This window comes from Lontra canadensis, unplaced genomic scaffold, assembly GCF_010015895.1.
Source record: "Lontra canadensis isolate GAN:19392208 unplaced genomic scaffold, GSC_riverotter_1.0 scaffold48, whole genome shotgun sequence".
NCBI classification, from domain to species: Eukaryota; Metazoa; Chordata; class Mammalia; order Carnivora; family Mustelidae; genus Lontra; species Lontra canadensis.
This window is the reverse complement of record NW_022631042.1, coordinates 11289045-11303150: the sequence shown is the minus strand read 5'-3', so window position 1 is coordinate 11303150 and position 14106 is coordinate 11289045. Positions and strand designations below refer to the sequence as shown.

General features: G+C 44.1%; 2 protein-coding genes across 3 annotated transcripts in view; one reads left to right on the top strand and one right to left on the bottom strand.

Moving 5' to 3' along the window:
* The first annotated feature begins 3186 nt into the window (after window positions 1-3186).
* On the top strand, window positions 3187-13325 carry EFCAB10 (EF-hand calcium binding domain 10). Its single transcript, XM_032873344.1, has 4 exons — window positions 3187-3355; window positions 11387-11551; window positions 11665-11752; window positions 13254-13325. Exons 1-4 carry the CDS (start codon window positions 3247-3249, stop codon window positions 13288-13290), a joined length of 399 nt encoding a protein of 132 aa, XP_032729235.1. The 5' UTR covers window positions 3187-3246; the 3' UTR covers window positions 13291-13325.
* RINT1 (RAD50 interactor 1) overlaps window positions 13063-14106 on the bottom strand; it is a 33466-nt gene continuing 32422 nt past the window's right edge. For both annotated transcript variants that reach the window (XM_032873342.1, XM_032873343.1), the window contains one exon: window positions 13063-13629. In XM_032873342.1, the coding sequence (XP_032729233.1) occupies window positions 13437-13629 (193 nt within the window). In that variant the 3' untranslated portion in view covers window positions 13063-13436. The remainder of the gene's footprint in view (window positions 13630-14106) is intronic.

Sequence of the window (14106 nt, the reverse complement as noted above, 5' to 3'; positions counted from 1 at the left end):
ATGTTACTCAGACCTTCAGCCCAGGCCTCCCAGGCGGCCATCAGGCAGGGTCTCAGTCCCGCCCGAGCACCAGGCTCACCCTGAGGGGCCTTTCATAACCATCAGTTTGGGGAGGTAAAATGGCACAGCCACTGGGGAAAATGGTTTGGCATTTTCTCAAAATACTGCACTTCCCATATGATTCAGCAGTCCACTCCTAGCTCTTTCCCTAAGGGAGATGAACTCACGTGCCCACCCCAGATCCATATGCCGATGTTTATGTCAGATCTGTTTGTCATAGCTCCGCTGTCCCTGAAGTCCTACTCAGCACCAGCACAGGGTGAGGTACGGCGCCGTGCAACGACACGGGTGAGTCTCAAAACATAATTATATTGAGGGACGCCTGGGTGGCTCCGTCGTCTAAGTGTCTGCCTTCAGCTCAGGTCATGATCCCAGGGTCCTGGGATCGAGTCCTACATCGGGCTCCTTGCTCAGCGGGGAGTCTGCTTCTCTCTCTGCCTCTGCTGCTCCCCCTGCTTGTGCTCTCTCTCTCTCTCTCTGACAAATAAATAAAATGTTAAAAAAAATTATATCGAGTGAAAGACACTCACTGAGCCAAAAAAAGAACAGCAAACCCATGCTGTGTGGCTCCATTTATGTAAAATCAGAAAATGTAAACTAATCTAGAGGAATAGCTAGCAGGTCAGTGGTTACCTGGCGATGGGGGAGCAGGGTGGAGGAGGGGTGAGGGGGAGGAACTAGAAAGGGGAACAGGGCAACCTTTGGGGGTTATAGATATGTTTCTCGTCTTGACTGCAGTCATGGTTTCATGGATGTATATTTATCAATGAGTACACCTTAAAGATGTGCAGTTTATTTATTTATTTTTAAATTTATTTAAATTTACTTGACAGAGATCACAAGTAGGCAGAGAGGCAGGCAAGGCGGCGGGGCAGGGAAAGCAGGCTCTGTGCTGAGCAGAGAGCCCAATAGGGGCTCGATCCCAGGACCCTGAGATCATGACCCGAGCCCAAGGCAGAGGCTTTAACCCACTAAGCCACCCAGGCGCCCCAGATGTGCAGTTTTTTAAATGTTAATTATACCTCAATCCTTGCTTTTAAAGCAACAACAACAGAACTACCAATGTTCCTGCCCCAATTCAAGAGATTCCATTTCCTGCGTCTAGAATGGGGCTCCGCCTCCAGTACTCTCTAAAGGACCCGGTTGGTTCTAAGGCGCAGTTGTGATTGGGAACCACCGCCTTCACGTCTTCCAACTGGAGTTACTCTCCCAAACCACTAAAGGGTTAGCAATAACAAGTAGAGGGGCGAGGGGGAAGTCAAAGGGATGGTGACGCATTAGGATGGCGATGTTGATGACGGTGATTAATTAAGCCCAAATTGCCTTAAGAGATGGCACCAGCATGGGGCACCTGGCTGGCTCAGTCTGCTAAGCATCCGCCTTTGGGTCAGGTCACGATCCCAGGGTTTTGGGATCGAGCCCCACCTCGAGCCTGGCATAGAGCTCCCCGCTCAGCGGGGTGTCTGCTTCTCCCTCTGCCCTCCCCCCTGCTCACGCTCAGGCACACACACTCTCAAATAAGTAAACTCTTGAGAGAGAGGAAAGGCATCAACAGAAATAGCTGGTCCACTAGGTGGCATCTGGATACTTCTCTTTAGCATCACTTCCGCGGGAATTGTAAGAGGGAGCACTGGGCACAGGAACGCAGCCAGGACTTTTGGAACAGAAGACAGTCAGGAAGACGTCCGCAGGGTCCAGCGTGCAGCCTGCCTCCACAGTCACAGAAGATCGGACCGCTGCATTTCCAGGTCAAGGTTCTAGGTCGTCTGAGGTTCCAAGAGCAGAGCTATTTATTCAGGGCCCGAGTAACCCAGGGAGAGTAAGTGAAGCTCTCACAGGGAGGACCAAATGTCTTGAGCTTAGAGCACCACGCAGAAATCACCGTCTCCAATGGACCACCACGCAGTCTTCTCTTCCTCCATTAAAGAACAGTCCTGATATTTTTAAGATTTTATTCATTTATTTGAGAGACAGAGAGAGAGAGAGAGAGAGCGCGCGCAAGCCAGGAAAGAGCAGAGGGAGAGGGACAAGCAAACTCCACCGGGAGCACGAAGCCGCATATGGGGCTCTATCCCACAACACATGGGATCATGACCTGAGCCAAAGGCAGATGCCCAACCAACTGAGCCACCCAGGTTCCCCAATCCATTGTGTTCTTGATGAACTTTGGGGACGTCAGTGTTTGTTATTATGAAGTGTGCTGCTGTGAACATTCTTGTGCACATATCCGGGTACACCTGTCCAAGAGCTGCTCTCTGAGTGCAGAAACATGCTTGCCTTATCAAGATAATTCCAAATCGATTGTCCAAAGTGGGTGTTCCAATTTAGGCTCCCGTCATCACTGTTTTGTCGCAGTGTATCCTTGCCAGCTCGATATTGTCCAACTTCCTAACTATGACCAGTCTGCTACATGTAAACTGGCGTTTTCTTGTAGTTTTGTTTACAGGATTGTCGAAGAGGCTGGGAATATTTTCGTATGTTTATTGGCCATTTGTCTTTTCTCTCCTTGAAGTGCCTGTCCTGGGATAACTCCCTGTTGACGGTAAGGCCACAGGCTTCCGAGCCTGGCCCGGCCCTCAAGGACATAAGTCCCAGCCTAGAGTCCAGTTTCCGAGGCAAACCGACGACTGAAGCGCGGGCCCTGCTATGCACCTGCATCCCGTCGTACTCAGTGACTCTCCCTCAACACTACTGTCAGGTGGTCTTTGACACGACCCCTCGGTGCAGCCTAGTTAAGCTGCAGAGACGTTGGCGCTCAGGATCCCAGCACGCTTCCCGACCCGCAGCCCAGGGCAGAAAGCCGGCGGACTCCTACCCCGATTAGGACTCTCCCTGTATGCTCTCTAATTCCCCAGGTTCATCCTCTGTTATTAGAACCTGAGGTCTCAGTCCCTGGATCAACAAGCACTGGGTTAGGTGCTCGAGACAAAAACAGGAAAAGCCGATCCGGCCCAGCCCTCCGCCCAGCGGGGGAACCCGACCCTCCGCCCGCCAGGGGCTCAGCACCGGCCACCCTCAGCCTCCGCGCAGGCGCCACCCCACGCCGCCCCCAGGCTTCCTCTCCGCGAGGAAGTGGAGAACTCCGGTCTCAGGTCGCCCCCTGAGGCCGACCGCGCTGGACGGAGGGGGTGGAGCCCAACGGCCCCGACGCCGCCTGGTCGCCTAGCAACGCCCCCACGCTGAGCCATGCCGGCGGGCGGCAGCAGGGAGCTGGAGGCCAGGAATTACTTGGGAAAACACCGGATTATGGAGTTGCTGAACTATCTCACCAGCACCCTACTCTTTTTCCGGCCGGGTAAGAGTCTTGCCTACCGCTCGGCTTTCGTTCCACACCCGCCTCCCTGCCGGGCGGTTCCCAGAAACTCCCGGTACTGCCCTCCCTGCGCGCCCGCACCGCCCGCCCGCCTCCCTGGGACCCCGCAGCAGGCACTCCCAGCCGGGCCTCTCGGCGGCTGTGGCCCTCAGTCAAGCGAGTACTGGTTGAACGGCCTCTTTTGTGCGGGCCACTGGCCAGGTGCGCGGGGCTCTCGTAGGGGGAGGCTCGCGGCGGGTGGGGAGAGGCTCGGGGGAGGGTCGTCCTTAACACTAGCGGAGTGTGGGCGAGGGCCTGGACGTCAGGGTCCTCTTCTGGAGAATGGGGGAACAGTACCTAGCTGTGGACACGTGGGGAAGATTGAATGGGTAATATATAAGTTAACCCTACGGCTGGCAACCAACACGTGTTTCATTTCGATTTTTATAAAAGTATATGCGTATGGGGTTTAAAAGTCAAAAAGCACCCCAAGGCTTATAGAGAAAAACAGCGTTTCCCTCCCTGCCCCAGATTCCTGTTGTAAAGAATGATTGACAACTCCTTGATATTTCTAGATCACAGACTTTACTGCTACTTACCAATGTCCCCTCAGCCCCCGGGGTTTAGATTTAGCTTTACACTGTGTAGGAGGAAACGTCAGCTCGCTTACAGACATGCATGTACACTCACACCTGTTCCCACTCATCCCCACCTTCCCAATAAAATTATAATTCAGTTTTGGTGTGGCCAGCATTTAGAATATGCATTATTATTATTAGGCAAATATCCACAGCGAATCCGTGTAGCATGCTATGACTGTATTTCCTTTGTTGATTTCCTGGAAATTAGTAATACCACATTTTAAATGTTGACTTAAATTTTGTGTCATTACTACTCAGTCATCGATAATCTCTTTTTGTAGCAAGCAGAGCTCCCCTCTAGGTAGAACAGGAGAGTCTAGGAGAGGAGAGTCATGGTGTAAACACTCCCCTACCCCAGGGCATCCCCCAGCTCTGTCTTCTTGCTCCGGACTAGACTGATGGCCCAGCTGCGCTGCTGTGTGGCTGTAATTCAGGGGTTTCCCTCTCTCTTCTCAGACCTTAACCTTTTCACCTCTCTCCTCTGCTTACAGTCTGTTTTATGGTGCTTGGGTCTCTTTCCCCCCCCCCCCCCCGCACTTTTTTTTTTTTTTTTTTTTTTTTTTTTTTTTTTGCCTTTTCTCCCTCTAGAGGACAGACCAAGGAGCGTGCTTCCTTGGAGCGGTAAATATTTTGAGAACTCACGTGTATGGTAGTGTCTCATCCTACACTCAAACATGATAACTAGGGTAGATACAATTCTCAGAAAGTACTGCCTTCAGAATTTGGAGGGCTGTGCCCCTTCCTCTTTTAATTGCCACAGTTGTTCTCAAGAGTCTGATGGCGTGACGTCATCAGATTCTTGACCTGTTTAATGAAGACTTTTTTCTCTTCTGGAAGTTTTATTTTATCCCTGTTGTTCTCTCTCTCTCTTTTTTTAAATACGTGTCCTCCTTTTTTTTTTTTTTTTTTTGCTGGGGCTGCATGCGGGGCTCTGGGGCTCAATGCCAGGACCCTGAGACCACGACCTGAGCTGAAAGCAGAGGCTTAACCCACTGAGCCACCCAGGCGCCCCTTATCCCTATTGTTCTAAATGTTTACATGCCTTGAAATGGGTTTGTTTTTGTCTGTTTTCTCATTCACTGTGTTAGTAGGTACTTTGTGGTCTTTTTTTAGTTTGTATATATATATATATTTTTTTTTTCTGTTTCCTGCTTCTTTCCTGGCCTTTTTCTCTCAAGCTCTTTCTAATGTCAACCAATGTAGTATCTCAAGGATTCGTTTTTTTCCTTTAACATAAAAGGCTTTGAACTCGTCTGGCAAAAGCAGCATTCTCCTATAGAAGGCATGGTGGGGGAAAGAGAATCTAAGATAAAGACAAATTTCTCAGCAGAGGATAGGAAGGGGAGGTCTGGTAGTAGTTACACAATTAATATTGTAATTCTATCCCATTCATAATTTAAATAATTATCAATGTAAGAAACTGAGATGCTGTTACCCCCTGTAACAATGTGAACTTTTTCTTTTTTCTTTTTCTTTTTATTTATGTATTTATTCTTAAAGATTTTATTTATTTATTTGAGAGAGATCACAAGTAGGCAGAGAGGAAGGCAGAGAGAGAGGCGGCAGGGGGTGGGGGGAAGCAGGCTCCCCGCTGAGCAGAGAGCCCTATATGGGGCTTGATCCCTGGACCATGGGATCATGACCTGAGCCAAAGGCAGAGGCTTAACCCACTGAGCCACCCAGGCGCCCCGAACTTTTTCTTTTTTAAAGATGTTATTTATTTATTTGAGAGAGAGAGAGCAAGCATAAGCAGGGGGGAGGGTCAGAGGGGGAAGCAGGATCCCTGCTGAGCCGGGAGCCAGATGTGGGACTTTATCCCAAGACCCTGAGATCATGACCCAAGCTGAAGGCAGACATTTAACCAACTGAGCCATCTAGGCACCCCACAATGTAAACTTCTTGAAACATCTTTACAAACTCCAAAGGGAGTGGGGAGGGGCCGGAAAAAGATGAAGAAATACTGAGGAGAAGCTAAGGAAGGGTTTGGCTGGTGTCCAGAGTATAGAGCAATGCCTCTCCAAGGTTCCAGCCCAGATTCTCCTAATGGCAGAGAAGAGGGGACTTGTACCTTTGGTGTCTGAGACCTTAGCCTGCTGCTGCCTGACAAGTTTCTTTGGAGTCACTTGTATTACCATAAAAATTTACAAGTTTTGTTCTTCTGCAGAAATACCCATTTCTTACTATAAATGTTTCACATTACTCACTAGAGTATGATTGATTCTCAGGAAGAAACATTATCTTTACCTCAGGTCTATCCGAAGCCTCTGGCATTATGACATGGATCCCAGTTTGAAAAGCTTGGATCTTAAAGGGATTTATGGAGGCGCCTGGGGGGCTCAGTGGGTTAAAGCCTCTGCCTTCCGCTTGGGTCATGATCTCAGGGTCCTGGGATCGAGCCCCACATCGGGCTCTCTGCTCAGCAAGGAGCCTGCTTCCTCCTCTCTCTCTCTCTGCCTGCCTCTCTGCCTACTTGTGATCTCTGTCTGTCGAACAAATAAATAAAATCTTTAAAAAAATTTTTTTAAAAAATTTTAAAAAGGGATTTATGGAAAATAAGTCTAGACAGTTTGATTGTGTTACTACTGTTGAGGGAACAGGTCTACAATTCCACATCCTCAACTCCAGAATTCTATCAGCTCTGGAAACTAACAGATTTTCATAACTCATTTAACAGCAAAACCTAACATGACCTGAAGTCATTCGGTAGGAAAATGTGTCACTTCCTAGCGACAATTCTGTGCTAGGGAGGGAGGGAGTATAAATGCTTAGGAGAGGCCTTTAATAGAATTAAAATTTCATTTTAAAAAAAGAGACAGTTGTAGTAACCCAGGTGAGAGATATTGCTATGGGAATGGTTAAATGAGGATAAGATACCTTTGAGAGTTACGGAGGAGGAAAAATTCAACAGAGACCATCATGCTGTCAAGGTTTGGGGTTTCCAGATGCTTCCCATATTTGAGTTAGTAGAGTGCTCCCTACTAACTCCCTACTAACTCCTAGTAACTAGGCTTTACTGCACATTTTAGGGAGCACATTATGGATTCATACTAGCTGTGGTCTTGGGGAAGTGATGGTTATGGGGAATACCAGTGAGGGCTCAATAATTATTAGCATTTATTATTAAGATGTGAACTTGAGGTTTTGTTTTACAAAAACTGAGTGTCATTATCAGCTGACACTTATATAATTTAGGTGGTTAGTAACATTTGGATCTTCCCTTCATGTTTTATTTTTTAAAATTTTTTAAAGATTTATTTGTTTGAGACAGTACGCGGACAAGCCAGGAGAAGGAGGGGGGGAGAGAATCTCAAGCCAACTCCATGACCAGTGCAGAGCCTGACGTGGGGCCCAATCCCAGGACCCTGAGATGACCTGACCTGAAATCAAGAGTGGCACGCTCAACCAGCTGAGTCAGCCAGGCAACCCCTCTTCGTGTTTTTAAAAGTCCTATCTTTAGGGGCAGCTGGCTTCCTCAGTCAGTGGAGCAAATGACTCTTGTTCTTAGGGTTGTGAGTTCAATCCCCATGTCAGGTAGAGAGATTACTTAAAAATAAAATATTTCTTGGGGCACCTGGGTGGCTCAGCGGGTTAAGCCTCTGCCTTCGGCTCAGGTCATGATCTCAGAGTCCTGGGATCAAGCCCCACATTGGGCTCTCTGCTCCGCGGGGAGCCTGCTTCTCCCTCTCTCTCTCTCTGCCTGCCTCTCTGCCTCCTTGTGATCTCTGTCTCTCTGTCAGATAGATAAATAAAATCTTAAAAAAAAAATTTCTTTAAAGGTAATATTTTTATTACTTCTGTTGTAAGCATTTTCAAAACATTTTAGGAGTATAAATTATAGACTCTAGACTTAAACATTATAGCATCTCATGTAGTCTAAAGGATATACAGTAAAAATCCTTCATCAGAGAAACACACCAAGTTCCATTAGCATTATTTACTTAGTCTGTCCTTAAAAAGAAAAGTAGTAAATTGAAATTCAAACTTGGCCTTTTTTCTTTTTCTGAATTTGGTAAGTAGTTCAGAGAGAAACGACAGAAGACCACATACATGATGGGATTGCCTTCAGTAACCCAATTGTTTCTATAGTCTGTTAAAGTTTGTACAGAAAGGCACAAGAGAGATCTAAAAACATAATCACAATGTGTGGGTGCTATTTGAATAAGTGTTTAAATTCATTTTTAAAAGACTTTATTTGGGCGCCTGGGTGGCTCAGTGGGTTGAGCCGCTGCCTTCGGCTCAGGTCATGATCTCAGGGTCCTGTGATCGAGTCCCGAATCAGGCTCTCTGCTCAGCAGGGAGCCTGCTTCCCTTCCTCTCTCTCTGCCTGCCTCTCTGTCTACTTGTGATCTCTGTCTGTCAAATAAATAAATAAAAATCTTTAATAAAAAAATAAATAAATAAAAGACTTTATTTATCTATTTGACAGAGAAAGACATTGAGAGAGGGAACAGCAGAGGGAGTGAGAGAGGGAGCAGACTCCCTGCTGAGCACAGAGCCCAACATGGGGCTCCATGTTGGACAGGACGCTGAGATCATGATCTGAGCCGAAGTCAGATGCTTAACTGACTGAGCCATCCAGGCGCCCCAACTTTTTTATATTTAAAAAGGGTTCTCAATTCATAAAATGTGTGGGACAACCTGATACCATAAGACTCCTAGAAGAAAACACAGGGAAGAAGCTCCCTGACACAGGTCTTGCCAATAATTTTTTAGATACACCACCAGAAGCACAAAGAACAAAATGAAAAAACCAACAGCTGGGATTATGTCATATTTAAAGCTTCTGCACCACAAAAGAATCAACAAATGGAAAGTCAACCTATAGGAGAAAATATTTGCAAACTATGCATCATTTAAGATCTAAAATGTATAAAGAACTCCTACAACTCAATAAAAAAAAAATGGATTTAAAAATGGGACACCTGGGTGGCTCAGTCGGTTAAGCATCTGCCTTCAGCTCGGGTCATGATCCCGGGGTCCTGGGATCGAGTCCCGAATCAGGCTCCCTGCTTGGCGGGGAGCCTGCTTCTCCCTCTGCCTGCCACTTCCTTGCTTGTGTTCGTTCACCCTCACTCTCTATCTGACAAGTAAATAAAATATATTTTTTTAAATGGGCAAGGCAGGGCTCCTGGCTGGCTTAGTCAGGAGAACATGGGACTCTTGATCTTGGGGTCATGAGTTTGAGCCCCATGTTGGATGTAGCAATTACTAAAAAAAAAAAAAAAAAAAAAAAAAATGGGCAGAGGAGCTAAATAGACATTTTTCCAAAGAAGGTATACAATGGCCCACAGGTACATAAAAAGATGCCCAACATCACTAATTATCAGGGAAATGCCACTATGGAAAACAGTATAGAGGTTCCTCAAAAAAATTAAATCAGGGGCTCCTGGGTGGCTCAGTGGGTTAAGCCTCTGCTTTCGGCTCAGGTCATGATCTCAGGGTCCTGGGATCGAGGCCTGCATTGGGCTCTCTGCTCAGTGGGGAGCTTGCTTCCCCCTCTCTCTCTGCCTGCCTCTCTGCCTACTTGTGATCTCTGTCAAATAAATAAATAAAATCTTAAAAAAAAATTAAATCGGAACTACCATATGCCTCAGCAATTCCACTTCTGGGTGTATATCCAAAGGAAATGAAAACAGGATCTGAAGGAGGTATCTGCGCACTCATGTTTACTGTTGCATAATTCACAAAAGCCAAGATATGGAAACAGCCCAAGTGTCTGTCTACAGATAAATGAATAATGAAGATGTGGTATATTTGTACAATGGAATATTATTCAGCCATGAGAAAGAAGGAGATCCTGCCATTTGCAGTGAGGATGCCCCTTGAGGATAGGCTAAATGAGCTAAGTGAGAGAAAGACAAATACTGCAAGACACCACTTTTATATAGGGAATCAAACAAAGCCAGTTGTAGAAATGGAGTAGAATGGTGAGTGGTGGGGGAGTAGGAGAGCTGTTGTTTGAGGGCAAGTAAGGTAATTTTTGGAAATTAATGCACAGCATAGGGCTTACAGACAGTATCACTGTATGATAAACACCAAGCTTGCTAAGAGACTAGATCTTAAAGAAATATGTGGTAAAGGTGTTAGCGAATACTACAGTGACAATCATATTGCAAATTAAAAATGTACCAAATCAACATGTTATGTAAACTTACACAATGCTACATGTCAGTTGTATCTCAAAAGGAGTCCTTATCTGTTAGGGATACATGCTCAAATATTTATTAATGAAATATTATCACTGTAATTGACTTCAAAACAATACAGGAAGAGGAGGCCTGGATGAGATGATGGTGAAATGAGACTGGCCACAAATTTTAAGTTAAAGTGGGTTGACGGGTTCGTTATACTTTCCTGCTTTTATATATTTATGAAATTCTCAAGAAAACATCTTTTTTTAAAACATTTTATTTATTTATGTGACAGAAAGAGAGAGCACAAGCAGGGCGAGTGGCAGGCAGGAGAGGGAGAAGCAGGCTCCTGGGAGCCTGATGTGGGGCTCGATCCCAGGACTCCGGGATCATGACCTGAGCCGAAGGCAGACGCTTAACCGACTTGAGTCATCCAGGCGCCCCATCAGGAAAAAAGTTTTTGAAAGAAATATATAATCACTCTGTGTGTGTGTGTGTGTGTGTGTGTGTGTGTGTGTATAATGAGTGGCGTTTATCATCTCAGCTGCTCCATCTTAACTTCTGGCTGCTTTTCATCATAACTGGCCGGCATTATTTCTGGAAAGTAGATTGATCTTCTTTTTCCAGCCTCCATGTTGCTCAAATGAAAGCTGGCCTACTTATCCAAAATACTGCTTTTATACGTGAACATTCATCCTTCCTAATTGGAAGACTATATTAACCTAAGAGTCTCTGTTCTTATTTGCATTTGATCCCTTCTTTTAGCTACTTTGTTCCATGCATCATGTTATACTTTTTTTAAGATTTTATTTATTTGACAGAGATCACAAGTCACAAGTAGGCAGAGAGACAGGCAGAGAGAGGGGGAAGCAGGCTCCCCGCTGAGCAGAGAGCCCAATGCGGGGCTCGATCCCAGGACCCTGGGATCATGACCTGAGCTGAAGGCAGAGGCTTTAATCCACTGAGCCACCCAGGCACCCCTCATGTTATACTTTTTTTTCCTCCCCTTCGACGCTTATCTACAAATTAGAATCACCTGAGGAGCTCTTTTTAAAAAAATTCCCAGGTCCCATATCTGGGTAGAGCACTTTGTATATGTAATTGATTGTCTAATGTCTTGTTTTGCTTGTGAGCAAGGTATATGACCCCAGTGCCTAGTACAGTACCTTGAACATAGTTACTTAATAATTGTTAAATGACTGTTTCCATGTGTGATATATCTTCATTTTATATCAGAAAGAATTGGAACCATTCTTTTACAGAAAAACCAAGAGAGTATTTAATATCTATATTGGAACGACTGAGAATTGCCAAAGTAACAGGCGTGGCTTTTCCTGTCTTTATGGATCACTCTAACATCGTGTCTATGTTTGAGATGATGGACACTTCACATAAAGGCACCATAACATTTGTGCAGTACCGAGAAGGTCAGTATCCTCTACCCACTGAGGTAACAGTTCGTGCTCGTTCTTGAACTTTCCCTAGTTGAAAATAATGCTTGCTTCATGAATTTTCCTTTCTTCTCATTCTGACTTTACAGGCCTGAAAACCCTGGGTCTGTTGGATGAAGATGAAGTTTTACAAGATGATGGACATGTGATAACTTTGGAAAAATTCCGATCTGAAGTGTAAGTTTATTTTGACATGGCTGGTATTTAATGGACATGACTTTGAGGTACAAAGACTATAATTTAAAACAGAAGTTCCTTCCTTTTGACAGAAACATTTCATTCCCTTGAAACTTTCAGCTATCTAGAAAGCAAGGAGTGACAGTCAAGTCTGGAATTAGGAAATTCTGGGGCAGACTCATTCTTTTCTCAATTGGAAAGCCCAGCAGTTCTCAAAGAATGAGGGAGAGAAGCCCTAGTCTGCTACAACTCACAGAAAAGCTTTGAGCCCAATTCACCAATTGGAAAATCTCTCTATAAAATATGGAGCAGTAGAAGTTCTCTCAGAACATTTCCTCAAAGTTATTTATCAGCAAGTAAATGTTTATGGATAGTAGAAGTTGTAGGGCCTGACTGGCTCAATCAGTAGAGAATGAGACTCTTGATCTCAGGGTCATGAGTTCAAGCCCCATGTTGGGTGCAGGGCTTACTCAAAACAAACAAACAAACAAACAAACAAACAAACAAAAAAAACAAAAAAAATCATTATAAGTTGCATGCCAGCCCAACAATTTTAGATTTCGGGTATTACACTTGAAAAGTACTAAACTAAATGCTAAATCAGGAAAAAAAAAAAAAAAGAAATAATATTTGATAGCTGTAGAAGGCTTCTGACCAATGTAACTCAATGCCTTTAAATATTTTGTTCTCTGAGGATTTATTAATCAAGAAATCATTACGTAACAAAGTCCAGAGTCAGGGAAAAGTTGGAAGAAAAAAAAAGTTAGATTCCCAGCTCATTGTTACTTACATAAATATTAAACAAAAACTGCTTAGTTCCCATCCCTACCCTTGCGGGGGAAAGACTGAAACACAGTGCTCTGGCCTGAAATGTTTCATCCAAAAGAAAAGGCTGTCTACTGTCATATGGAATGGAACTAGGAAGGATTTTATTTATTTATTTATTTATTTTTAAAGGTTTATTTTTGAGAGAGAGTGCGCACAGGGGTAGGGGGGCAGAGGGAGGGGGAGAACGAGAATCTGCAGCAGACCCCCCACTGAGCTGGGGGCCCAAAGCACGGGGCTCGATCCCAGGACCCTGAGATCAGGACCCTGAGATCATGACCTAAGCCGAAACCGGGAGTCTGACGCTCACCTACTGAGCCACCTGGGCGTCCCTAGGAGGGATTTTAAATGTAAGGCCATTTGTGGAAAATGAGAGCAATTCTGTTTTAGTCACCATCCCGTATGTTTTCTTACAGGAAAAACAGTGAATTTCCAAACCAGATATAGGAACTTCAATTATAAACATGCATTCTACATTGATTTTTAAAATATTTATTTGCTGTGTTTGATTATCTACAGTAGTCTCCCTTAATTAGCATAAGAAATTGAAAATTCATTGTAATTTATTATCTCTGCTCTTGTGTCTTACTCAACAGACAGACTTAGCATTTATATTTGTAAATGGAATTACTCTGAGTTTTTCTGGCTTCTGAGTTTTCTGTTTTTATTTTCTTAGGAACAAGAGGACTGAGAAAATATGGTCAGCATTTTAATAACACCATAAGTCCAAGATAATAAATGATTCTATCAAGTTTTCAGTTGTCCAGTTTCATTAATTCAGAACATCATCATTTAACTCGAAATCCAACTGGCTTCCTCTTTGTTAAAAACGAAAAACTCCAAAACAAAAAAAGATACATCATTTTCCAGTGTTAGGCCAGTTTGTCCTCAAATTAAGTAGAATCTCAACATCTTGTTGAGCCAGTTTGTAAATTCCAACTTCATTTAAGGCTGCTGTGGCCTGAGGCTGCCCGGAATCGGACTGGAGGACGTCTTTCAGAAGTAGGGCAGAACCGACGTTCAGGTTCAAAACAATACATGCTTCTTTGACACTGTTAAGAAAAAGAAAAAAAAAGGGCAGGAGGTCCATTATCTGTATCATCCACATTACTCCATAATATATTCATTTTCAGAAACTCAACAACTTCCCTGTACTGCTAGTCCATATGCCTTTTGTAAAAAGTATTGATGGATTTATTTGGCTCTTTTAAGACATTAGGACTATGTATTTGTATAGTGTTTATATTTCATTAGATTACTATAATAGGACCATTGTTTTCAATATGTATCTATTACTGCCCAAAATATAATAATGATACTAACATAAACATAATTTAATTGCTATTAAATGTAGCTTAGCGTTTAGCTAGATTAGAATATGGGAAGAGAAACAAAATTGCAGATGACTTACTAAAATGAGCAAAAATAAATCTTTCATTTTATAATAACTTTAAAAGGAATACTTTATAATCTCAAATTCCCCCCAATAATTTAAATTTAGATCAGCAATTTTTTTTTTAAGATTTTAT

Coding starts and splice junctions, on each gene's coding strand:
- EFCAB10 (XM_032873344.1), top strand. CDS start 3,247: ATGCCGGCGGGCGGCAGCAGGGAGCTGGAGGCCAGGAATTACTTGGGA. Junction 11,552..11,664: donor ATTTGTGCAGTACCGAGAAG/GTCAGTATCCTC, acceptor CTGACTTTACAG/GCCTGAAAACCCTGGGTCTG. Junction 11,753..13,253: donor GAAAAATTCCGATCTGAAGT/GTAAGTTTATTT, acceptor TTATTTTCTTAG/GAACAAGAGGACTGAGAAAA.